Raw genomic sequence first — 25,637 nt, 5'->3', positions numbered from 1 at the left:
ATTTTGGCCAGCCACAGTGTCCAATAAACACCTCTGCTGGTAGTCTCAAACGATCTTAACAATTTAGGCAGCATGGAACTGCTGTTCCCACCCCTGCAAATAACACATCTGCCCTGACAGTCTGAGGGGTTAATTGAATTTTCTGGAATGTCTTTCTGTGGATCAAGGCAGAGCAAATCTTTCATTTCTTCAGTCTAGCCATGCCTAGGGATTTAAATTTGTGCTGTAAAGCACTTCTGTGCCATAATCTTAACTCTTATCATTGCACCAATATTTTTGTAAGAGACTGAAAAAAAAAAAAAGGGGCAAACTAGGTCTAATAAAGCCACAAGATGCTGTTTCCTAATTGCAGACCCTTTTTTTTGTCTCATTTCAAGGACTGTCTCCTCTTCAGCATTAACAAAACAAGCAATTTTCCTATAGTTACTAATTAATTCATGGGCAACTCAGTAACAAAGGGCAGCCAAACAATGTCGATGGCCAGACCTCCCTTATTTCATTGCACGATGTGTGTGTGGTGTATATACATGTGCAGGAGGCCATACCTAGCCCACTGTGTGTGCACAGCCCATTCAAGCAGGGCTTTCAGAGTGGCTGTGCCATGCTGGGCACCACTGGTGCCATACTGGAGGGGTGTTTCACTAGGGCCTGACAGCAATGTCCAATGTGTTTGCAAGAGCCTCAAAAGGCAGCAGGATATCTGAAGACTCTAAGTGTCTCAACTCTTCAGACTGGGCTGTGACAAGATTCCCAGGTAGGAGAAGAGCCTGCAGCATTGGTCTGATCTTTCTCAGCATATGACTTTCCTTTCTGTGTCTTTTAAGGGTGGATAAAGTGAAATAATAAGATAAGGTGGATAATGCTCCATTCCAAACCCAGAGAAAGTGTAAAATTAAGAAATACTTAAAATTACCTTGTCATTTTGCCAGCTGCCGACATATGTAGTTCTGTTGGTGCCGGTGTGAACTCTCCAGCACCGATCGTTCCTCTCCAGCACCAATCATTCCTCTCAAGGACCGATCCTTCCTCTCAAGTACACCCTCAGGGGTCCTTTTGCACTCCCCCTGTAGAAAACAAGAGTGGTGAAAGCCAGGTATTTTAACTTCAAGACAGAGAGCATCTAGGAGGCAAAAAAATTATGAGTGTGCAATGCATTTCTTCTCTGCACAGAGCAATTTCTCCCAGATCTGACTCTCCGTCTCCTGTGGACAGGCTGCTCCCAGAGATGGGTCCTTGGAGCACGCCAGCCCCACTGGAGCAGGAGCCTTTGGATGTCACACACAATGTGGAGCCACTAACAGTCACATTAACTGTTCTTCCACCACTGCTGAGCCCCACTGTGGGGTGGTGGGGAGCTGGTGTGGGCAGAGCAGACCCCAGTGGAGCATCAGGGTGGTGGCTGTGGCTGTGGCTGTCTGCAGGAGGACCCTGAGGAAACCCTCACGTGTCAGCTTGTGTGTGCCTGGGGGTGGTTCTTACACAGCCAAAGCAGTGTGTTACTTGCGTAATAGTCTAATTTTGCTGGTAAGTTTTTTTGCTTTAAACTCCAGCCTGGCACATTTTGCCCAGAGGGGTTGTGGTGTCCCTGTCCATGGAGATATTCAAGAAGCAGTGGGATGCGGTTCAGGGCAGCCATCGTTGAGGGCCCTGCATGCGCAGGGGACCGAGGATCTCCAGAGGGGCCTCCCCACCTCAGCTGCGCAGTTTTGGTGTCACTTGTCACCGAGGAAACCATCACCCTCAACCTGGTATAGATTTTCTCCATTTTAATCCTACACACTCAATTTTGCAAAAGGAATCAGCACCTACCAATATTTTCTTACCATACTTGCCTTTGTTTGGGAATGTGAAAGACACATTAAAAACTGCAGCATCTGTCGAGAAAGAACAACCGCTATCACTGTTACAACTGTTGGCTGAAATTCAAATACATATTCAATACATATATATTCAATATATATATTCAAATACACAGCAGCTTGACCCGCACATAATTACCCCCTGCCGGAGGGGTACCGGGTGAGGGGAGCGGGGTGGCCGAGGCCAAGAAACGTCACCGGCCATGGTTGCCAGGCGGAAGTGTCAGCCGTTGCTAGGGAGGCCGACGGCCCGGAAGGGGAAGGCGGGCTCTTCCGGGTCAGGGGGCGCTGCGCCGGGCCGACGGGGAGCGGAGAGGTGGGAGCTGGGGCAGGGTGCGGGCGTCCCTGCGGGTGGGGTTCCGTCCCCAGCGGGGCGTGATGGCGGCGTGGGGAGCGGCGGGGCCGTGAAGGAGGCTGAAGGGAGGGCGGGCGGGCAGGTAATGGAGTCTGGGGAACATGGGCAGGAGGAGGGGACGGGGACGCTGCGGTGAGGAAGGGGCAGGGCGAGGAGAGGAGGTTTGAGGGTCTCAGAGTGCGGGGTGCTGGTGACCGGACACCCCTAGGAGTCGGCAGGGAAGCGGCCCAGGGGAGCGGAGCTGTTCTGTGCCGGGGGCTTCGCGCTGTGTGCGGAGGCTCCTCGGGAACGGGTGCAGGTGTCTGTTCGGCTGCCGTGCTCACCCTCTCAGCCTCCGTCACTTGTGCCGGGCTGCTCTGAGCGGGGTCAGCTTGTCTGTTAGATGCTGTCCAGTCCTCGTGGAGTTCCTACGACAAAAAGGGAAGTTTGCTTCTTTCCAAGCGCCAGGCTATTGGCGTTCTCCAAGCCATTGTTTGGACTGTAACTCATGCATGGCCACATCAGTTCTCATCCTGGCTCTGGAGGTGCCAGTGCAAAGATCTAGGTAGTAAGCTCCTGCCAGACTGTCCACAGCTGCTCACCTGTCCCTGCAATAGCTTTCCATTTGCAGGAGCATGATGCTGTGGCATGTATTAATGTTGGGCCATTCTGTCGCTGACAACAACTGATTAATGTTAATGGGCTTGTTGTGTTAGAGCTGGTGAAGATCCGTCTGTGAGAAGGAGAGGAGTGCTTCTGTTTTCCAAGACAGGTCCCTTATTATTCCCCTGCCCAGGCTCCACAGAGTGCTCAACTGTCTGGGCAGCTTCTTGCGGAAGGGAATGTGTCAGGAGCAGGTTATTTTGGAAACAAACTGTATCTTTGGCTTCAGCTCCCCTTCAGCCTTTTACTCTCGGCTTTGCAAACTCCTGAGTCAGGAAGTGGCAACGCACAGGCTGCTTTGCGCTGTGAAAGTTCCCCTGAAGTTTTGTCCTTTGGGCTCCCATGTCCAAGAAAATTCCATCAGAGTAGCAGAACTGGAGCCCTCAGCCGAAGCAGCACTGCTGGTAGGCTTGTCTTCTTGCCAGAGATCCTGCACTTTTTGAAGAGCTGTGAGAAATATTACTTTTATTTTCTAAAGCCACAAAATTTGCTTAACAGTGTTCTAGAATAAAGTGCTTTGCTTTGCTTCAAGTACATACAAATACACCAAAATACAGGTAATTAACTGCAGTTTGAGAGGGTATCTTCTCTTGTCACATGGAAAAACAAATAATGTCATATGTGCCCGGACATTTGCAGTGTACTAAATCATCTTCATAACTAACAGCTATTTTTTTTCCCTTCCTCAGCAAGAAACCATGAGTTCAGCAGGGAGGAAAAGAGGAAAGCCCAACAGAGGAGGAGGAAGAGGGAAAGGAGGAGGAGGAAGAGGAAGAGTGAGAGGAGGCGGCACCAGTGGCCATTCAAACAAGTCTCAACTTGGTGGAAATAGGAAATGTTCAACCAAAATTTGGGATGATGGAGATGATTTTTGTCTCTTCGAAGAACCAAGGCTGGAATCCAGGTCTTTCTGTTAATTTAGAGAGATTTGACATAGAGATGTTTGGGATACTTTGGGGCTGTTTTTTGGACATCTTTGATTATACAGAAGAGTGAAACAGTGATTAAGCTGTTTCAGTATGAAGCAGTTTTTACATTTCTTTTTTGATTAACGTTTTTAACATTTTATAGCTAGGAAAGTTTCTTTTTAAACATAGTAGGACCTCTGATATTCTTCTTTAGTCATAAAGTAATTTCAGAACGTCTTTGATCAGAAAGCGCTAATAAACACAGGATATTCATTTTTGTGTGTTACAAAACAGAAGCTGGGCCATGGGAAATAATCAGTTTGGAATGAATTTAGTATCCTGAATGTATTGTGACTGATCTAGCTTAGAAATTCGTGGTTTTACTGTAGTCTGAGAACAGCTTTACCTAGCAAAGTGTTTATTAAATCACTTTGGATTTGACATAGGGTAAATACATATATGCCTGCCTGTGTGTGTGCAGATGTAGACACACACATCCTGATCATGTAAGAATGAACCCAACTGAATAATCCTTAGGTGATGGACTTTTCTTATTTTGGTTTTCCTGTTTTGAATTACAACATTGAGTCCTAACATATCCCAATTTGGTTCAAGATCATTTGAGCTAGGCAAATAAGTAATTGTCATGTTCTATTTCAATTTTTAGATCAAATGCCCCTGCTAGAAGAGGAGGGCAAACAAAACAGAGACCTGAAGCAAGAATGCCTCTGCAGACCATACACATGACATCGGAGAATCAGAGAAGAGTGAAAGAACTTCTTCAGGAGCTTCAAGGGCAGGAGCTGGCTCCTCAATCAGAGTTAGTTTAAACAGGAGCACTACTTCTAGCTCTTCTAGATGAGCACGCTTTAATAGGCACACTGATAGAAATGAAAACAGTATTCTTTTTTGCTTTAACTTTTAATTTGATGTCAAATCCTGTGCTTTTAATTCTGCTTTATTCTTCTACAATATTAACTGTGGGAAAGGGGTAGCAGAATGCTCCATTGAAATGGAGGATTTAAAACAGCAGAGGCAGAGTTTTGTGTCTATTCAACAGTATAATTTTGTTTCATTTTAATTTGATAACTCTTTTTATCAGAGTAGACGGATCTGATGAAGATGATGACGAGCCTGATTACTTTGATGATGAACAGTACTGCTCAAAAGATCAGGACATTTCTGACATAATATCAAAGTCATCTGCTGAGCCAGCTGAACAGAGCATTGTGGAAAGTGAAGTGTCTTCATTTGCTGTGCACAAACTCTCCAGGTGATACTTTTCAGTGAATAATTAGTATCCTGAAGAGATAAATCACTAGTCTTGATACTGTAAACACTCAGTGCTTGAACTTCCTTTTGACTCCAGGGAAGTTCTGTATGCAGAACTGATTAATTCGTATCTGCTGCAAATTTAATCCTCAACTAGATGAATTTAAAATTAAAATTAAAATTAATAGTTTTGATGAAAGTAGATCACTCCAACCCTTCTTCGGTGAAGTTCTCAGTTCTTTCTCCAAGACAATGAAACATATTTTGGGAAAGCTCAGGGAGCATTGCTATTTTATGTATGTTTCTTCCAGGTAGGTAATGTTTCAAAATCTTGTAAGTGTTCTTCATCCATTTTGCTCAGACATGGCTATCCACTATTTTTGCTTTATTTAGGAGTGTTTTATATGTGAGAGGACTCAGCTTTTTCTGAAGAGTTTAACTTATGTAGTTCAACTGGGAAATCTAATCCTGTAACTATTGCGTTCTGCATTCTGAGATGTGAGATAGTTGCTACATAAACTAATTTGTCACCTTATAAACAACAGACTTCACAGACACCAAATTACTGCCTGCCACTGTCATTTAAAATAGCATAAATATTTTGGTGTAGGATTTTTTTCCCCCCAATAGTGGTTATAGTATCTCATGCCATACATACTTCCTTACTGTAAGCCTAATCAAGCAGATCTGTGATTATTTTGCTTCATACAAGTTTCTGTCACTTACTTGTTCCCATGTTGTCTCTGTTTTGTTATAGGTATGGTTTTGACAGTGAGCGTTGTAGGACAGTACTGAGATCCTGCAATGGTAGTATTGGGGAATCATTGGAGTATTTGCTATTGCAGTGCTTTACTGAAAGATATGGAGAGAAGATGCAAGTTTCTGCAACAGCTGCTGAAGCCAGTCAAGAAGAGTGTTTAGAACAGAGACAAGAAGAGGCTTTTGCCCTCAGGTCAATCTATGGAGAAAAATTTGTAGAAAGAATTCAAAACCGAGTTTGGATTTTTAGTTTGGAATTGGAGTACCTAACAAACAGGTTCAGCAAAACTAAACAAAGGTGTGATTGTACTAGGGACACAGCAAAGCAGACTTCAAAGGAAATATGTAAATTTTATCTCCAAGGAGGCTGCAAGTTTGGTTCAAAATGCAGATTTGGACATGAATTCCCTCCAGACCACCCACTAAAACCAGCCAGGACCTCTGTAGATGATGCTCATCTCAGACCTAACAGTGATGGTGCTGTATATGAACTTGAAGTAAGATTTCCTGAAGAAAACAAGTATCCACTCCAGGCACCTCTTGTGGCATTTTATTCCACCAATGAGAATCTGCCTCTTGCTTGTCGTTTACACATTGCTGAATTCCTCTTTAGAAAGGCCTTGGTAGCTGCGGAGTCTAATGAACCAGTCGTGTACACCTTAGTGACTTGCTTAGAAGATGAATCTGAAATAAGCAAGTTACTTAAAAATACTCACCACAAGTATAGCGTTCCTCCTGTGTCCCTGCTGGCAACACCTTTAGTAAAGCTACAGACAGAGAGTACATCTGGTTCAGATCGACTGTCCAAAGGTACACCAAATTTCCTTCTGTGGTTTCTGGGCTAAGAAGAGTCCAAAAGATTTTTTTAAAAAAAAAAAAAAAAAAAAAAGAGAGAAGGCAGAGAGCCCAATTCAGGCATCTGTTCCAGATCTATTTCTGGAGATTAAGGACACGTGGTGAGTCAGATCCATAATCTGTGCCTCAGGAAATCCCTTCCATAATAAAGCTGCAGCAGAGAGGTTTTCTGCTGTCGAGAACTGAGTTAAAGCAGCACAGACCTAATGCGTTTGGACTGGCAGAGTGAATGATGCCTATTCCCACACAATCAATAAAAAGACATTGAGAGATATGGTGTAAGGTCACCAAAATGGACCAGAGAAGTGTGCTTGGAAGGGAACAGGGAAGGTTGTTTGCAAGCTTTGGTGCGTTTGCTACTCATCAATTCAGAAACATCTTTTAAATAAAAATAAAAATAAAAATTATGAGCCTGTCCTCAAAATTAGTTTTGTAATGGTGGATTTAAGACTAAGTAAATGTTGCAAGTGGTTCTAGAATGTTGTTGGAGGTATCATCACTTTTTTGCATGCAAGTGCAAATATGTTGATTTCACAGAGGGAGAGTTGGGCTGGGCTGCATCACTTATGGCAGGGTGACAGCAACTGTGTGGTTTAGATGGCATGCAAGCTCTCCATTTCAAAACTTTTTTATTTAAGGCAAACTTTCTTCAAGAGAGTTTTCAAGAACCACTGCATCATCCTGTTTTAGAGCATCTAAATCATGGCAACCTATTTTTTTGTTACAGTGAAACAAATTATTCCACTTTTCATAGCTCCACAGAAAGACAGCTTTGTTCCAAAAATTGAAATCAGAGATTCCAAATAATCTTCCTTATGTTACAAAATCTTCCTTATGTTGTGAAATACTTTGTTTAGATAAATGTAGCCTTACAACTTTCAAGTACTGGCTTACTGTCTGAGCAAGTCCCACTTCAATTGATTGGCAGTAGGCACCAAAGTACCTAATCTAGTTTCAGCCTTGGTTTAAAAGTACTTGGCAGTCGCCTAACACTTAATGTTATGGTGTAGTTTTAATTAACTTAAGCTGGTGCTGACATTACAGTCCTGTGTACCATAGAAGTGGCTGAGTGGCAAATTGGAGAGGGGAGCTGAGACACATGAAAAATGTTTAGGAAGGCAAACCAGTTACCGGTCCGGTTCACCACGTGGCCACCCAGAGCATGGCATTGCACAGCTGATGTAAGTGACAAGTGGATTGGACCTGGAGAAGTTGTGGTTTGTTTGAAGGAGTGAGGGGAGGTTTGCTGGTAATGTTGAATGGTATGTCAAAAAACAGTCCTGCAGACCCTCAGCTCCAGTCTGATGAGGTTCTTTGTTGAGAATGCTCTTCACATGTGTCTCTTTTGTGCAGTGCTAATGGGATCCTGTTTCTCAATAACAAGAATACCTAACTGTACATTCTCTGTCTCAAGCTTCAACAGTGTCAGAGCCTGAGGAAGCAGAGAAGGTAGCAGAAGAGGAGGGGGAATATGAGCCTGAACAAGTTGTTGTGGAAAATGAGAATTATGTGAACCTCAAGAAAAAGCTTTCCAAAAAGCGTGATGTGCAAGCAAAGTCTCTGTATAATGAAAATATTAAAATCTGTGCACAATTTCGGCTGAAAAAGGTATAATGTACAGAATAGAATATCTGTTCTCATGCTTACTTTAGGGAAAGAAATATTTAAGCCACAAGCTACTGTTTCAAATAGTTGTGTTCCACTCCAGCAGTGTTCTTACTGCCGTGCTGTCTGTTTTTGTGCATCAGTCTTCTAGGCACTTCCAGTCTATGCTGTGTGAAAGACAGAAGCTCCCTGCATGGCAAGAGAGAGAAACCATTCTTGATTTGCTGAAGAGCCACCAAGTTCTTGTTGTGAGCGGCTTGACAGGGTAAGAGTGTGATTGCACAGAGGGGCTTTATGTATAAAAGTGCATACAGAAGAATGTGAAATATGTATCCATGTCATGAAAAGGTTAGGGTCATGGTCCGTCTGTGACCAGTGACAGCAGTCCTAGGTGAACTTAATATAAGGATGGCACTAATGAAATTTCAAGTGGAATGCAGTCATCTTAATTTATATGGATGGAAGGAGTTGGGTTTGTGGATTTTTTTTTTTTTTATTAATCCCTGATTTTGTTGTGCAGATGTGGGAAAACCACTCAGATTCCTCAGTTTATTTTGGATGCTTCATTGCAAGGATCTCCAAGCAGAGTTGCAAACATCATCTGCACTCAGCCTCGCAGGATCTCTGCCATTTCTGTGGCTGAACGTGTAGCCAAAGAGAGAACAGAAAAGATTGGACTCACTGTTGGATATCAGATCCGTCTAGAAAGTGTAAAGGTATATATGCTTTGCTTGTTGGTTTTCCTTTAGCTCTATAGAAATGTGCTCAGTGCTTCTGTAGCATGCAGAATCTCTGCCCTATATCTGTCATATAGTGAGATAAGTAAGTCTGTATCACCTATATTTTATATTATATTATGAAATATATTCTGTATTTTATTTCATCTCAAGTTACACAGTCCACTTCACAGAATGAGAGTGCAGTACTATTGTTTTGCTTTCTGTTGAGACATGTGAAGGAGTCTGAGAGTCTGAGTATACTTCTATCCTCTGGAAGGCATTTCCAGGCATTTGCACTTGTCTCCATTTCCATTTATCTCCCAAGTGAAGATTGAAGCATACAGCTTCGGTCAGCCAGAAGCAAGGGTTGAATTCAAACTGCTGTCTTGGAAGTGAAATTTTGTCTCAGTTGCAGCCGATTGTTTTTTCCAAGAACTATGTTAAAGAAGAGATTCACTAAATCTTCCTAGGGACGAGATCAGAGTTGTTTATCAGCAACCAATTTCCACAGGAAAAGCAGTTCAGATTTTTTGTTTACCCCTTATAGTTAGCAATGCCTCTTGGTAATAAGCAGATGCTCTTAAGTTTTAATCAAGAAAGAAAAATCATTGAGCCTGTCTCCAGCAGGGGTTCCTTGTTCTCTTTCTGTCAAACCTGGCACTCAGCTGAAACTGAATGCTTTACAGCAACACGTACTCTCTTGGCACTGTGTTAAGTTGCACAAAGTCAACTGAATGCTTTGTCTTACTGTTCAAGTCCTCAGCTACCAGACTCTTGTACTGCACTACTGGTGTGCTGTTGAGAAGGCTGGAAGGAGATCTTTCTTTGAATGGAGTCACACATGTTATTGTTGATGAAGTTCACGAAAGAACAGAAGAAAGGTAAATAATCTCTTATCCCGTGAGTAAAATGAAGAAACATAGTTAGAAGGATAAAGGTGACTAAGGTGCAAGTAACTGAAGTAGGACTTGTTGATCCTGTGGCAGTAATGTGGGATGGTGGAAGGAGTCTGATTTTAGGTCCTTGTCTTTGGGCAGTAGGAAGTTATGTAGCAGCAGCTTGCAAAGAAAGCAAGTCTCTTTAATCTGTATTGCTCCAATCTACCATCACATTGCAATGGTGTTGAAAAGAGGTTTTATATGGGGCTGGAGGGTTAAGTAACTTTTTAGCAACAGTTTTCTTGTTCTTATTCTTCCCTTGTTCCAGCTTTTACCAAATACCCTAATTCTTCACATGCCCTTTTGGGAATAAGTTCTCCTGATGCAGGCTTCAGCAGAGCACCTGAAAGGGACAAGCTCTCACCGTCCAGTCTATAGATTTTACTAGTCCTAGACAGTCTTATCCTATCCTGCTCCAGCCTCCTGCAGTTTTACCTGACTTTGCCAGGCAAAAGATAATGTCTATCAGTATCTCTGTAAACTAAATAGCAGGGATCCTTTGATGTTTTCCTTGTGAAACATTGCAATGCATTGGGTTTCTAGGAGGCTTTGACTGTGACCCATTATTCTACAGCTGAGATTATATTTTAGCCTCATAAAAGGGCTTATATCTCTCAAGGATTCTTCTTCCTTCTCATCTAAAAATCACTTCAAGCCAGTCTTCTGGGCATGCCGCAGAAGCTATAAATATGTAGGGGAGAATACTGTGAGCAAGGAAGAGTGGGTAAGTTTGAATAACTCTTCCAGTGAGGAAGAGGAGCAAAAAGGACTCATCTGTTGCTTTGAGTTAATTTGTTATCTAATATCCTTGTGTTGTGATTAATATAATTCATTTATAAGGTAGCTATAGCTTTTTGTTGCTTAAATGAATTTGACAAGTAATCCTGACACTCTAGTAAGGGACAGCCAAAAAGTAAGCAGATTGCCTTCCGTTAATTTACTGCATTATTAGCTTCCAGCCATTGTGAGAAGCTCATGCTTCTGTGATGGTATGGCTGTGCTATTGAAAAGACCAGGAAGGTGGACAGAATGGGGAGGGGAAAAAAAAGAGACACTGAAAGTTAAAACGGAAAAAATTCAGCTGTCTTTTTGCTTGTGTTCTTCAGTGACTTCTTGCTGCTGGTTTTGAAGGATATAATGGTTCAGAGACCAGACCTGCGCATTGTACTAATGAGTGCGACCTTGAATGCAGAGCTTTTTTCTCAGTACTTTCACTCCTGTCCAGTTATTAACATACCAGGTGAAAACAATTTATTTTTATTATCTTGTCACATTCATTGTTTTAAGGGTTTGTTTTCAGTATTTCTTCTTGACAAGTATTTCTCAATTCAAGTGCAAGGGGCTAATTTGCAAAGTGGCAAGATGAGGATTATACAAGAACTATGATTCCAAGGGCGTAGCAGGAAAGATCAATGAGATTTAGGAGAGAGAAGACTTGGAAATTGAGCCTTTTTTGTGCTGTCTCTATACCAGCAGAATTTTCTTCCCTAAAAGACAAAAATTACACTGCATGCACGACATGGTTCCCTGAGCTAGTTTCACCACAGCTGAGAACTCTTTGCTATCCTCGTAAAAAAGAAACAGTGAGAGGATCCAGCTGGATTTGTACACTTTTAGCCAAACGTGCCTTTTAAATTGCTAAGTTATTACATGGAGCATGACAGAAACACATAGCCTCATGGATATGTTCCTGTAAGTGCATCAGCCCTTGTCTCTGTAAGTGCATGTTACCAAACCATTCTTGGAAAATATTCACTGTTTGTCCTAGACAGAAATTGTGTTGAAGTATAGATGAGAGCTGTGAAGCCAGTGTATGACATAATAACCTGTGTGAAATGTTAACCGTCTGCTGTCTTTGTCCTCTTTTCTGCTTGTTGTGTGGCATGTAGATTTATTCTCATGTTTCCTTTTAGGTCAAACATTTCCTGTGGATCAGTTTTTTCTGGAAGATGTGATTGCAATGACGAGGTATGAAATTTCCGAACATTCTCAGATGTACTTGGCCTTTGAAGTTGCACTATTGACCTTGAGACTGCAATAGTTCTGGGCATAAATTTTAAAATTAAAACCCTTCAAATCTTCCCCATCACTGTACTGACTTTAAGCCATACTTCTTATACGGGAGTGGGTTCTAGGATCTCATGCCAAAACAAGCCTTTTTGTATTAGATAAGTACTCAAGAAAAAGTAAGCTTTGCCATGAAGAGTTTATTGGTGCTTGTGCTTTACTTGTTTCAGTGGTGGCTAGACATTGGCAAGCAAAAGAAATTTGAAGGCAGATTTCAGTACTGAAGGTGAAAAATGCAGGATACCAAACGATTCTTTTTTGTAAGCTCTACCTTGCAGTTCAGGTATCAGAGTCCTGTTACCATTTGTAGTTACTGCTGAGTCATGGTCAGCTGTTGTAAATTACTGTCAGATTGTTGCTCTGAGCTACCCACTTAGCTGTCCAGGTCAAGTTTGCATCTGAGTCTTTTGCATCACAGCTTTTAAAAGACTAACATCCCAATATAGAAGGATACCTTGACCTTGATAGTGTCTATGGTTTTGCAACCCACTTATACAAAGTTTCTCTCAGATTTATATATAAATACTTTTGATATCGTATCTATGTAGTTGATTATTAGAAGGAGACTGTTGGGATTCTTTCCATGCCACTGAATGTTCTGCTGCTGTTCAGGTATGTTTTAGAGGACAGTAGTCCCTACAGGCGCAAGACAAAGCAAGAAAACAAACAGAATGGAAGACACAAAAGAACTGCATTTGAAGAAGTAGAGGAGGACCTGAGACGTGCTGGCATTCTGGAAGGCCCTGACACAGTTGTCAGGGATTCAGACCCAGACCAAAAATTAACTCTGAAGCAGCTCCTCATACGATATAAAGGTGAGTGCCTTCTTAAATCTAATAAATTGGCATATAACATTTGCCAGCCAACATGGTATGCTAGCATATAATACTGTATGCTGGATGTATGTATATAATTCAGAGTTTTGTATTTGTGAAGTGAGCAGGTCACTACTTCTAGATGAGATCAGAAAACCCCTGCCAGCTTAAAAAAAAAAAAAAAAAAAAAAAAAAAAGAGTGAGAGAACCCATTGTTTTCTTAAACTAGAACAAACATCTTGGCTGAAAACAGTTCTTAGCTTCTGAAAATTTGCAGTTTTCAGCTACTATCTATTTTCATCCCTTTTCAGATGCCTTTTTAATTCCATCTTCTTCTCTGTACCTGTTCTTGCTGGAGCAGCTTTACCTAAAGCGCAGAATGTATCTGTCCACTTCAAGGAGGTCACTTCAGCATGACAAGCCTTCCTTGAGAAATTCAGTCACTCTGTGAATGGTTTTATAAGAGAGACAGACTTTCCATGAACTTCTCACTGTCATCATCAAAATCCTCCTTGTGCTTGGTCCTGAAGTGTCCCTCCCTGCACACCCTTATGATGATCTCCGGAGTGGTATTGAATGAGAGCCATTGCTTAAAAGCTTCAGATTCCTGCTAGACAGTTACCATCTCAGAAGAGTAAGGGAATCTGAGTGTCTTTTTGAGTTGGTGTAAGAAATGTTGGAAGAGAGAAGAGAGAGCTTGATATTGTAGTCCTGTAAGTGGCCATATAAAGGCTTGCAGCTCCTCTTACTGGTAGTATGTGCATATGTTGTTCTGCTAGTCTGGTCTAGACTGCGCACAGGGCAGGTGTGAGCCTCAGTAAGGCATGAGAAAGGGAAGGAAGAGCTGAAACAGAGGAAAGCATGGAAAGGGGAATGTGACGCATTGACTCAACTTACAGAGCTACCTCTGTTTGGTCGAAGCCAGATGCTGTTTAAAACAAGGTGTGGTTGGTTGTGTAGCCACTCTGGTTCAATGCATCCAACAGATATTTTTTTTTTATGAGAGATGGACTTACTGTGTGTCTTATTTCTTTTTCCCCAGGGGTTAACAAGACAGTGTTGAAAGCAATGTCTGACATGGACTTGGACAAAGTTAATCTGGAATTAATTGAAGCTTTGCTGGAGTGGATAGTTGCTGGCAGACATTCGTACCCCCCAGGTAATTTCGTTGTCCTTGAGAGATAAACAGAAGTAGGTTGATGGAGGCTGTGCACTTATAGACAGCCCAAAGTTGGTGTTTTGCATGCGGAGTTTCTGTAGTTACTGACTATTTTTGAAAAAAAAATGAAATTCTAGCTGAGTAACAAAGCCCCTGATACACATGGGATGGGAGAGGTAAGAGAATTGTCTACTTTTGTCTACAATTGTCTTTGGTGAGGGACTGCTGCAGCCTGTGTGCTTTTTGTACAATAATTGCAAAACAGAGCTGGAGTTTTGACATGGGCCTTCTGCACATTGATAAAATATCATGCTGTCCTTTCTGTTGAGTGATTTCATTTATTTTTTTTTAATTTTTTTTTTTTAAATCTACATGTATAGGTGCTGTGTTGATATTTTTGCCTGGTCTAGCAGAAATCAAGATGCTTTATGAGCAGCTCCAGTCTAATGCTCTCTTTAATAACAGGCATAGCAAAAGGTAAGGCAGAAAAGCTCCTAAACTACTTGTCTTTACCCTTAAGTAAAGTGTATCTTGCTGCACAAAGCCTGCTTTTATCCAGGGATAAGTAAGTGTTGTTAAATTTGTGAGACGGCTTGTGATATGAAGGTCCTGACTCCAGTCAGGGTAATTTCTTTTCTACTGTCTTATTGGCTTGCTGGTTTTGGATTTTTTTCCTCCTCAACATAAGAAGGTTAGTTTTTGAGTCTCAGAGACTCTAGTGGATGAGTGTTCTCCATTTTGTGTTCTGCATGATCAAGACTGTTGAGAACTTCACCTCAGCCCTTGTTCTGTTTCAGAATATTTACTGAGACACATTCAGTTGTGGTTGTGTTTGGCCTTAGGTTGTTACATGCGATCTCCTTGACTAAACAATTTTTACACAGATGTCTGTGGCAAGGTTAGCTGGAGTGATTTCTTCCAGTCTGGCATTATCAATGGCAGATTCTAGACAGAGGCAGAATTTTTGCTCAGCTGTATTCTGAGACCTATCCCTTCTGTAAACTTCTCCACCTTGCATTAGAACATGTATCAGAAGTAGTGTGTCCAGCAGGACTAGGGAAGTTATGTCCCTTTGTACTCAGCTCTGGTGAGTCGGCACCTCGAATATTGTCTTCAGTTTTGGGCTCCTCACTACAAGAAAGACATTGAGGTACTGGAGTGTGTCCAAAGAAGAGCAACAAAGCTGGTGAAGGGTTTAGAGAACAAGTCTTATGAGGAGCAGCTGAGGGAACTGGGGTTGTTTAGTATGGAGAAAAGGAGGCTGAGAGGAGACCTTATTGCTCTCTACAGCTACCTGAAAGGAGGTTGTAATGAGGTGGGTGTTGGTTTCTTCTCCCAAGTAACAAATGATAGAACAAGAGGAAATGGCCTCAAGCTGCGCCAGGGGAGGTTTAGATTGGATTTTTGGAAAAAATTTCTTCACCAAAAGGGTTATCAAGCATTGGAATAGGCTGTCAGGGAAATGGTTGAGTCGCCATCCCTGGAAAGTATTTAAAAGACATGTAGGTGTGGCACGTAGGGACATGGTTTAGCGGTGGACTTGGCAGTGTTAGGTTAACAGTTGTACTCAATGATCTTAAGAGTCTTTTCCAATTGAAATGATTCTATGATTCTGTGACTTAAAGGTGATATGGCAGAGAGATTTGCTGGTTTTATATTGCTTTGAATGGCTGTGGGCGGTATCTAGTACTAGTGAGGCAAAAGTTTGTGTAGGCAGATTGTTCCCAAGAGGGAAAAGGCTGGAGATGCACTGAGCATGCTGTCATATTGTCTTTCCAGGTGTGTTGTTTATCCACTTCATTCTTCACTGTCTAGTGAAGAACAGCAGTCTGTGTTCCTCAGGCCTCCTGCGGGAGTTACCAAAATCATCATCTCTACAAACATTGCAGAAACATCTGTCACCATTGATGATGTGGTCTATGTGGTTGATTCTGGAAAAATGAAAGAGAAAAGGTACTGGGATTCATTCCTCAGGGCTTTGTGATCTGGGAAACTGCTCTGTGCCTTGAGCTGCATACTTTAGCTTTCCAAAGAGCTGTGAAAAATTTGAAGGAACTTGATCTGCAGAAACCTGCTGCAAGGTGGAGGGAGCCAGTCTAGACTCAGATCAAACTGCAGGGGTGGGAATTGTGTCCATACAGAAGTTGGCAGCGTCTACCTACTTGACCTCCAGTCTGTTCACTCTGCATTTGTGAATATAAGCCTGTTTCTTGCTCTCCTGTAGATATGACCCAAGCAAAGGAATGGAAAGTCTGGAAGACACATTTGTGTCCAAGGCCAATGCTCTGCAAAGGAAAGGGCGAGCAGGCCGTCTAGCCTCAGGTGTCTGCTTTCATCTTTTCAGTAGCCATCACTATAACCATCAGCTTATAGAACAGCAGTTACCAGAAATACAAAGAGTGCCCTTGGAACAGCTTTGTCTAAGGTAAGCTGTTGTTCCTGTATTGCACACTGTGCAACCCTTTGTACAAAAAGGAAACAACACAATTTATTTTTTTTTACAACGAAACCTTCATTTTAAACCCAAGTGTGCTAAATAAGAATCTGTTCTTACAGACTGTGTGAGGTTGGATGAGGTACATTGCCACCCAGCTATTATTTCACATTGCTTCCTGACCTGAAATACACATTAACAGGTCCTCCTCTAGGAAGCGTGTTCTTCAAAGCATATTTTCTGTTGGATTTTTTGTTTGTTTTGTTTTTATAGAAGCTTGTTTTATTGTCCTGTGTATGGAACTAAGCTGCTTTTTTTTTTTTTTTCTTTGTAATTTTTTTTCCCCTTCCATAAGAATTAAGATTCTGGAGATGTTTTCTACACAGAATCTTCACGCTGTCTTATCGCGACTAATTGAGCCCCCTAGAACTGAGTCTTTGCGGGCATCAAAACTGCGACTACAAGACTTAGGAGCACTAACTCCAGATGAAAAGCTCACCCCTCTGGGATATCACTTGGCTTCTCTGCCTGTGGATGTCAGGATTGGCAAGCTAATGCTGTTTGGCACCATCTTCCGCTGCCTGGATCCTGCACTAACTATAGCAGCCAGTCTGGCCTTTAAGTCGCCTTTTGTAAGTATTCTTAACTGTGTATCCCACTTTGAAAGTGGTATGTTTTCATGTAGCAGCAAAACGATGTTGTAACTTGCAATGTACTACACTTGAGTATTTTAATTCTCCTTTTTAATCGGTTAACCTATACGTTAATGCAGTGCTCATTTCAAAAGTCCAGTTGTAAGCAGAAAACCAAAACTATACAGCAATAACAAAAGTGTTATTTATATTATGAATGAGCAGTAGAAACAGAGTGGATATTAGTTTTAATTTTAATTAAGAGGTACAGACAATCCATTTAGTCCAAATTTGCTGTAAAAATTGAAAAAGAATAGTAACAGAAGTAGTTAAAAATAATTATGAAACAGTGGTAATGATGAAGTTGACATGTCTGAGCTGTGAATGTTCAGTTCAGATCTCAGTTTGTGTGTTCACTTTCACTTTGGCTTTTTTGAATCAGCTGCTGTACTTACACGTGCTCCTTCTGTTGTTTAATTTCTACTGCAATGTACAAACTTGCATGAAAAGTCAGACTTCCTTTAAGTTTTGATTGCTGTTATTACTAGTGCAAATAGTTTGTATTGAGGATAGTTGTGAAAGAATTGGAAATATATTGTTCTAGTCATTTAATTGCGTATTGCTTACCATATTTTCTACAGGATTTTGACTTCAGATGTTGTAAGTTTCTGTATGCTGATGTAGAATAACTTAAATTCAGCTTTCTCAATGTCCTGAGTTACTGTTGCCTTCTTTCTCTCTCAGACCCAAGTGGATTTTAGACTTGCTGTGCTATTCTCTATTATAGGCATTCTCATTTGAACTTCAGCTCTGTTAACTTGCTAAGATTTGTCAGATGATATTTTTAATAGATCTTGGCATTCTGCAGCTGCAGAGGTCTGCCCAAAATGAAATATTTACTGTGAGCTGATCAACCACAAATTTACCTTTGGATCTCTTATGGTTAGTTAGGGCAAAGGGCTTAGGTGCTCTGTGGTTGACTAGGCATTTTTTAATGCCTCGTGTTTTCTGTTATCAATGGAGAAAATTTGTGTTCTAACCTGTGAGCTGCTGTGAAAATACCAAAGATTATGTGCCACACAGCTCTTGCAATGGCTTGTCTAAGTCGTGAGAGGAAGAACACACTTAATCTGTTACTGCCTGTCTAGGTGTCACCATGGGATAAAAGGGAAGAAGCAAACAGAAAGAAGTTGGAGTTTGCAGTGGGAAACAGTGACTATCTGGCTCTCCTCCAGGCCTATAAGGTGAGCCAAAATTCAGTAGCCTCTCAAAGGTATGTGATGTGCTTGAAATTCAAGCTGAAATATTTTATTAAAGGTTACATCTTATCCTCTCAATTAGGGATGGTGTTTAAGTATCAAAGAGGGTGCTCAGGCAAGCTATGACTACTGCAGGGAGAACTTTTTGTCAGGAAGAGTACTTCAGGTAAGTCAGTTTTTGTGACCTTGGCTAGGGACTAGTTGAGACACTGTCAGAGTCCTAGTGATGAAAATAAGCTACTGGAGAAGACTGTCCTTGCTTTGTGCAGCACCCATCTCAGCCCTTTGTTTGTTTGTAGGAAATTGCCAGTCTGAAACGGCAATTCACAGAGCTGCTGTCAGACATTGGGTTTGTGAAGGAGGGATTAAGAGCGAGGGACATTGAGAAGAAGTGGTCCCAAGGAGGCGATGGTGTGTTGGATGCCACAGGAGAAGAGGTAATTCACAGCATTTCAGTGCTCCATAAAGATGCTGCAGTTTTTCATTCAACTTGGGTGCCAGGTGGGCTCTAGACTGGTGGACTTCTTGCCACAGTGTGGCTTTGTAATCTCACACTGGCGCAATAGTTGCCTCCCAGCTGCTCTGTTCATCCTCCCTGTGCATCATACATGCTGGTACTGGCCTCGATTGCATGAAGACTTATGTGCCCAGGAAGAACAGGCCTAGATGTGGAACTGAGCTGAAACTTGCTCCTTTGAGACAGTGAAACACTGCTGACTTGACACATTAGAAATCAGCAAGTGGAAAGGCATGGATCTGACTCATGACCTGGCCTGAATGTTGGAGTTAGTGCCAGCCTTATTTTGGGAACAGAGTTACTTTACAGAGCAGGCAGTGAAATATTTCAGCATTGCGTACAATCTTCAGAAAGCAGTACCTCTGGGGCCAGAAATCTCCTAGAGCTGCACGATGAGGTAGTTGTAGAGTCTCACTGTGCACATTGGGACAACTTGTCCTTGCTTTCTCTGTAGCCAGACATTAGGGAACAATTAGGTTTGGCACTAAATGCATCAAGGTAGTTGGTGGCCACTTTCCTCCATTGATAGCAGCGATAACAGAACCTAGGAGACCTTAGGAGCAGTAACTGGTCCTCCCCTATAAAGCACAGCAGTGCAGCTATAGAAGTTCCAGGAATTCAGTAATTCCAGAAGCAGGGCTTTACCTTTATTGGCTTACCTGGAGAATATCTAATGTATGCGTTAATTTCACAGGCAAATTCGAATGCAGAGAACATCAAGCTGATCTCAGCTATGTTGTGTGCTGCACTGTATCCCAATGTTGTCCAGGTAAAAGAATGGTTTTTTTTTTGTTTTGTTTTCCCTTCTGCTATGTAGCATATCCACATAGCCTGCCTTCAATCTGGGCTGATTGTGGCAGCCTTGAGCCTGGCTTAGGTTGCCAAAGCTTGCTGCTTTGTGTTAGAGCCAGGCAGCTGAGCTCAAGTTTGTATTGCTTGAGACTGCTGCTGTTCCTAGAGGTTGATTTTAGTGTCACACAGAAGCCAGCAGCAAATGTTCTTAAGAAGCTACTTTAAATTACATTTTTTTAGAAGTCTGAGGTTACAAATCAACAGTCAAGGTTAGACAGCACCTGGAGTGTAATATCTGTCTCTAGTGATTTGACATGTTACTACTTGAAAACTTCTATTTTTGATAAAATTAAAACATAAGTTGAAGAAGTTTTCTGGTACTGCAGATTTTTATTACTTTTTATCTTACCATACAGGTGAAAAAGCCAGAGGGCAAATACCAGAAGACCAGTACAGGAGCAGTTAAAATGCAACCAAAAGCAGAAGAGCTGAAGTTTGTTACCAAAAATGATGGTTATGTTCACATTCACCCTTCGTCTGTGAATTACCAGGTCAGGATTCTTTTTTTTTTTTTTTGCAAAGCATACACTTTTGTTTGTTTGTTTTTGTTTTATAAAAGAAATCACCTTTGCTTGAGCAGTTGAGATTATAGTGAGGGTCCCTACTGGTTTAAAAAAATAAAAATCTTCATGATTGAACAATCCCCTGTTAGAATTGTAAATAGTGTTGCGTTCCCGAGTTAAGAGTGTTCTCTTGGACATAGTTAGACTCCACCCTCTGGAGTGGAATTAGCAGATCCAGTAACCCCTCAGTTCATGTTTTCTTAAGCTGCATCTGCAAAGCTGCAGGGAAAAATATTGCAGTTGCAATGCTCCCCTGGCTTCTTCTCAGTACTGACTGAGATTGCATGCATGTGGAACCTTAATACATGTAGATGACTTCTCCTCACTGCCCTTCGCCAGACTTTGTCTCTTCAGCTGAAATATTATTTATTGGTAAATATTTCAGGGACATACTCTGGTTTATTTCTTCATGGGTCCTCAAACTCTGAAGTTAATTTCCTTTCCAGCTTAATAGCTCATACTTAGATAAGAGCTCTTCTCTCTCTGCTGTGATGTATGGTAGTATTTATCTCATGAAGTCTGTCTCCATATCTGATGATTCATTGGTTTTCCAGGATATAAGTTGCTTAGAATAGTTAGGGTTGGAAGGGACCTTCAAAGGTCATCTAGTCCAACCCCCCTGCAAGGAGCAGGGACATCTGCAACCAGATCAGGTTGCTCAGAGACCTGTCCAACCTGGCCTTGAATGTTTCCAGGGATGGGGCATCCACCACCTCTCTGGGCACCTGTTCCAGTGTTCTACAACCCTCATTGTAAAATATTTTTTCCTAATATCCAATCTAAATCTACCTCCCTCTATCTTAAAACCATTACCCCTTGTCCTATCACAATGGTCCTTGCTAAAGATTTTCCCTCCATCTTTCCTAGAAGCCCCCTTTAGGTACTGGAAGGCCACTATAAGGTCCCCCTGGAGCCTTCTCTTCTCTCAGCCTGTCCTTGTAAGAGAGGTGCTCCAGCCCTCTGATAATTTAAATAGTGGGTTTTTAATCATTAGCCACATATTTGGGTTATAAAGGCTTTGAACTGTTCATTGCTCTTGCTTTGAAAGAGCATAACAAGCACACACATGAACGTGTCCTTAGCATGACATGGAGAACTTGGGGCCTCGAGGTAACATTGATGAATTAGCTGGTTTCTCACGAGCTTGCTGCAAAGCAGGAAGGAGCAAGGGATAACTGGCAAAGTTATTGGCAGCTCTTACATGTCAGAGACAGTCTGCTAGTCATGCAGGTGCATTTTAGGCACATTTGCTGTTCTTTGCAGCTGAAGAAGAGGCAGGGGAGGCCTGTGTGGAAGAGGCAGGCAGGGCGATATCTGCCTGAGCAGATAGGAAGAGATGTGGCATTTCTAACAAGGATGTGGTGTACATGTTCCAGACCAGGCACTTTGAAAGCCCGTACCTGGTGTATCACGAGAAAATCAAGACCAGCCGCGTGTTTATCCGGGACTGCAGTATGGTGTCAGTGTACCCACTGGTCCTGCTTGGAGGTGGGCAGGTTCACGTGCAGCTGCAGAAGGGAGAATTTGTCATTTCTCTTGATGATGGATGGATACGGTTTGTAGCTGCCTCTCACCAGGTGAGGAAAAAGCGGGATAATCTTAGGAGTGCTGCAGAGCTGTGCTTGTGTTTAGAATGCAGGGAATGCGTTTCATGAGCCTTACACTTGCCTCTGTGTTTTACCATGTGTGTTAGGTGGCTGAGCTGGTGAAAGAGCTGCGCTGTGAACTCGACCAGCTGCTGCAGGATAAAATCAAGAATCCTAGCATGGATTTATGCATGTGCCCCCGTGGGTCCCGGATCATCAGTATGATTGTAAAGCTTGTGACCACGCAGTAATGCAAGTACAGCTTTCTATAAAGACTCACTGCTTGTTACTGCCTGAGACCAGACCAAGTAACATCAGTGTCTTGATCTATTTGTTTCCCAAAACACAGCGCTAATCTCTGGAAGACCAAATTGGCAACCTGTACTACTGACAGGTTTTGGGGGTTTGGCATCGTTGTTGTCGTCTTCCCACCCCACCCACCCCCCGCCTTTTTTTTCTTTTTTTTTTTTGAGAAAGCTTACTTGTTGAAAGGTGGCTTACAGTATGCTCTGGGTAATGGGATAATGGCACATCTCCCAGGAAGAGAAGAAGCCTCCAAGTAAGAAAGCAAAGTCTATTTTTCATGAGGCATACACTGGCAATTGTGTTTTCTGGTCACAAAAATACCTGCTACCTAGCTGCTTCTTGCAATAGTCATGTTTGGAGGCAGCATGTGCGTCATAAGCTACTCCCAAATTGGTTTAAACTCACTTTTACATTTTGGCCAAGACTCTACTGAGTAGACCAGGAATCAATTTGCTTATGGTTCAACCCAAAGCCCTTAGAAAGCTGAGCGCCTTTTGATTCATGTCAAGGGGTTCTGAAATTGATTTAGAGAGTGTCCTCCAGTGAGGAGGCTGTACCTGATGAGTTGGATCAGTTCAGACTGTTCTGGTTACTGTGTAAAACTGCAGAAGAGCGTGGACACTTCCTCTGAAAGCCAGGCTTTTCCAGCCCTGCCCTGTGCTGTGAAAAAGTAGCACAAATGCAACGGACTGCTGTAGTGCATCAAAAATGGATCCCTGGGTGGCTGGTATTGCTGTTAGCTTCCTCTGGTAGGTGTTAGCCCTCCTGCTACCCTGCACAGCTGGAAGAAAGTCCCAGTTCCAGAAACTTTTAGCCAAACTCCTGCTCTGGGGACCGGACTGCTACAGAAGAGTGTGGTGAAATGCTGCAATAATAATGAACTATTGCTTCTTCCCTTCAATGTTGCTTAATTGCAGTGCTAAGCATTGCTACAGCTGTGCTGCTTGATGTACTAGTAATTACAAATAATAGCAAGTGCCTTAAGTGAGATAACTTTGCTGTCATCTGTAATAGTAAAATGAGAGTAAACACTGTTCCACCACCAGCCCTGCTTAGAAATAGCTTTCAGGCTGAGGAATGGTGAGGGAAGGGAGGCAGATTGTTGGCTCACTAGTTCAATTTAAAAAAACAAAAAAAAACCACAAACCTACTCTTGAATGTTTCTAGAAGCACCTTCACAGCAACGCGCCCTTGCCTGAGGAAGAAGACAGGTGCACCAAGACCATCATACCAGTGCAGTAGAATGCTCTCTGCAAGTATCTTCCCATAGCTTAACTTTGGTCAACAGTAGCACCATACTCCTCTGACTGCTCACCTGGATGCTTCAGGAGGGGGTTTCTGAGGTTTAGTGAAGAGTTGTTAAAGTCTGAGAATCCTGGGGTGGAGTATTAATGCTGTGCCAGTAACGGTAGGCAAATACTGTTTCTGTTCAGATTGGCTGTGGAATGAACTAGGAAGAGATTCTAATTTTTTTCACCTCACGTTGCCATAGACTTGTGAAGTGGTATCCTCTTGAGTAAATGACTTCTCAGCAATCAGGGCGAGCTGTGTGCTCCAGCAGGGTCTGTAGGAATCCCCAAGTACATGCTAACTGCCACCTGAGCTATCCCAACATGAAAATGAGGGCAAGGACAGCCAGAGATGTAGCAGGTGCTAACTGGCACCATCCACCCTGCTGTGTGAGGACCTGTGAACCATCCCAGGGCTGTGCCTTGCCCTGGTGGCAGAATGGGCAAGTCTGGGAAGGGAACAATCTATAAATCAGTAGCTACAATTAAGAGGACAGTGACTAACTGAACCACACATACACCCCCTCACGTCTCACCTCTTGAGCTGCAGTGCCAGCTGTTACTTTAGGAGGATTTCTATGTAATAGTGCCAAACAGGCCCACTTCACAGAAGTCGCATATACACCAGGGAGGCAGTGGTGGGGTTTTTTTTGTTTGGTTGTGGTTTTGGTGTTTTGGGGTTGTTTTTTTTTTTTTTAACTTGCCTTCTTCAGCAGATACACTTAGCCCCTGAACCCAGTGCCAGCCTGTGCCGCAGCTCCATTTCCCCACTTCCCTTTACCTTTAAGGGTAAAGGAAGTCCAACACCCACCCCCTGCAAGGCAGAGCTGCAGCTAAGCTACTTTGCTCCTCAGGAGGAGCCTGCAAGCCCTCCCTGCAGAGACAGAACCAGAACTGCTTTTGAAACAGCAGTGAGACCCATGTTAAGTACAAACTGCCCACAGGCCAAGCTCTAAGAGCCACCCCACCTTCAGCAGCAGCTGAAGAGCAGTTCCTTCTCCCACCTCCCACTGGTGCTGCCTTCCTAGACTGCTGACCAAAGCCTGGCCCTAGTAACCCTCCTCCCAGCCTCCCTCTACCCCCAAGCACACGGATGCAGCCCTAACCTACCCCCTTTCTTGCACTACTCGGATACTCATATGGGTGGAAGGACTGAAGAAGAAAGGTATCATTAAATGAGTTTTCATCTACAGGTTTATTGTGGAGTCAGCTTGTTTCACCAGTACAGAGTTTTTAAAAAAAAAAAAAAAAAAAAAAACCCCACAAAACTACACCCCGCCCCTTTAAAGCACTGTTACACTGGGGTAGTTTTACCATTTATGCTGTAAACTGCAGTGGGGCAGGAGAAAGGGAATCCAATAAACGCTGTCCCCAGCAATGTTTAGCAATGGCTTTTGCGTCACCCTAGTTTAAATGCTCTTGTTTCCAGCTCTCTCTTCTGCAGCTTATAACGGACTACGGTTGTAATAAAGTGTTAATCGCAGCATCATCAGCAAGGAAAGCCACTTATCCTACCAAGCACCAATACACTGAAATGTACAAACATGGGGAAGAGAGAGGAGGGTCAAGACAAAACAGATGCTGTCACACACAGCAAGAGGCTTTGTGAAGTCAAGTCTTATAACTTTTTTAATACCTGGACATCTTGTAAAGCAACACTGACCAAAGTCCATTTGAAAACCTGGGTCCGGGTGCTCATGCACAGCTGCAGTGCTCTACTCTAACAGCAGAGTATCAGCCCACTGCTGACAAATTAGAAGCCCCAAGAGAACTATTGTTCCTCACTGGCCTGTAAAACAGCAGCAGAGGCCAGAGCACAATACAAGGAAGATTTTTATGTCAAAATCATCTGGCACATCAGTTTCCTTACAAGTCTGATAACCGCCATTATCAGCTGCAAAGCCAAATCAAACTGGCAAATACCTTGCACTGGTTTGTCATACTAGCACTATCCTTTGGTGACTTTTCTGTGGTGAGATGGGGACCATCAGTACAGAGGCAGCTAGAGTCCAGCTTCCCCCAGCATCAACCAGGCCCTTGGTTACACTTCGCTGCCCAAGGAGACGTGACCAGGCCGATCAGGTCAGACAGGTGTAACATGAGCATGATTCCCCGAATGTACTGCTAAAGGTTCTGCTTGTGACCTTCAGTCCGTAAGAAGAATATCTAAATGTATTATCTTCTCCACCGGCACTGCCAGTTTATCCTAACTATCACAAAGTAGTATTGTTTGGACAACCAGGAAG

The 25,637-nt window shown here is 42.7% G+C and overlaps 1 protein-coding gene across 2 annotated transcripts; it reads left to right on the top strand.

The window, feature by feature from the left end:
• Positions 1-2,142: 2,142 nt before the first annotated feature.
• On the top strand, positions 2,143-22,108 carry DHX57 (DExH-box helicase 57). Of its 2 annotated transcripts, XM_086743920.1 has the most exons (24): positions 2,143-2,175; positions 3,546-3,760; positions 4,432-4,584; positions 4,867-5,037; positions 5,794-6,605; positions 8,065-8,258; positions 8,399-8,520; positions 8,776-8,971; positions 9,731-9,855; positions 11,019-11,152; positions 11,826-11,880; positions 12,592-12,794; positions 13,837-13,953; positions 14,334-14,430; positions 15,733-15,906; positions 16,178-16,378; positions 16,743-17,019; positions 18,168-18,263; positions 18,361-18,444; positions 18,578-18,715; positions 19,490-19,564; positions 20,004-20,138; positions 21,587-21,787; positions 21,904-22,108. In XM_086743920.1, the coding sequence occupies exons 2-24, from the start codon at positions 3,555-3,557 to the stop codon at positions 22,045-22,047; spliced, it is 4,110 nt and encodes a 1,369-aa protein (XP_086600046.1). In that variant the 5' UTR covers positions 2,143-2,175; positions 3,546-3,554; the 3' UTR covers positions 22,048-22,108. The 2 variants fall into 2 exon arrangements, with proteins under 2 accessions (XP_086600046.1, XP_086600047.1); XM_086743921.1 differs by lacking the exons at positions 2,143-2,175; positions 3,546-3,760; positions 4,432-4,584 and having other exon boundaries at positions 4,924-5,037; positions 5,882-6,605.
• The last annotated feature ends 3,529 nt before the right edge of the window (positions 22,109-25,637 follow it).

The sequence above is a fragment of the Chlamydotis macqueenii genome, chromosome 3, assembly GCF_036417535.1.
Source record: "Chlamydotis macqueenii isolate bChlMac1 chromosome 3, bChlMac1.mat, whole genome shotgun sequence".
Lineage (NCBI taxonomy): Eukaryota > Metazoa > Chordata > Aves > Otidiformes > Otididae > Chlamydotis > Chlamydotis macqueenii.
The sequence above is the reverse complement of the archived record's forward strand: the minus strand, read 5'-3'. Positions and strand labels throughout refer to the sequence as shown.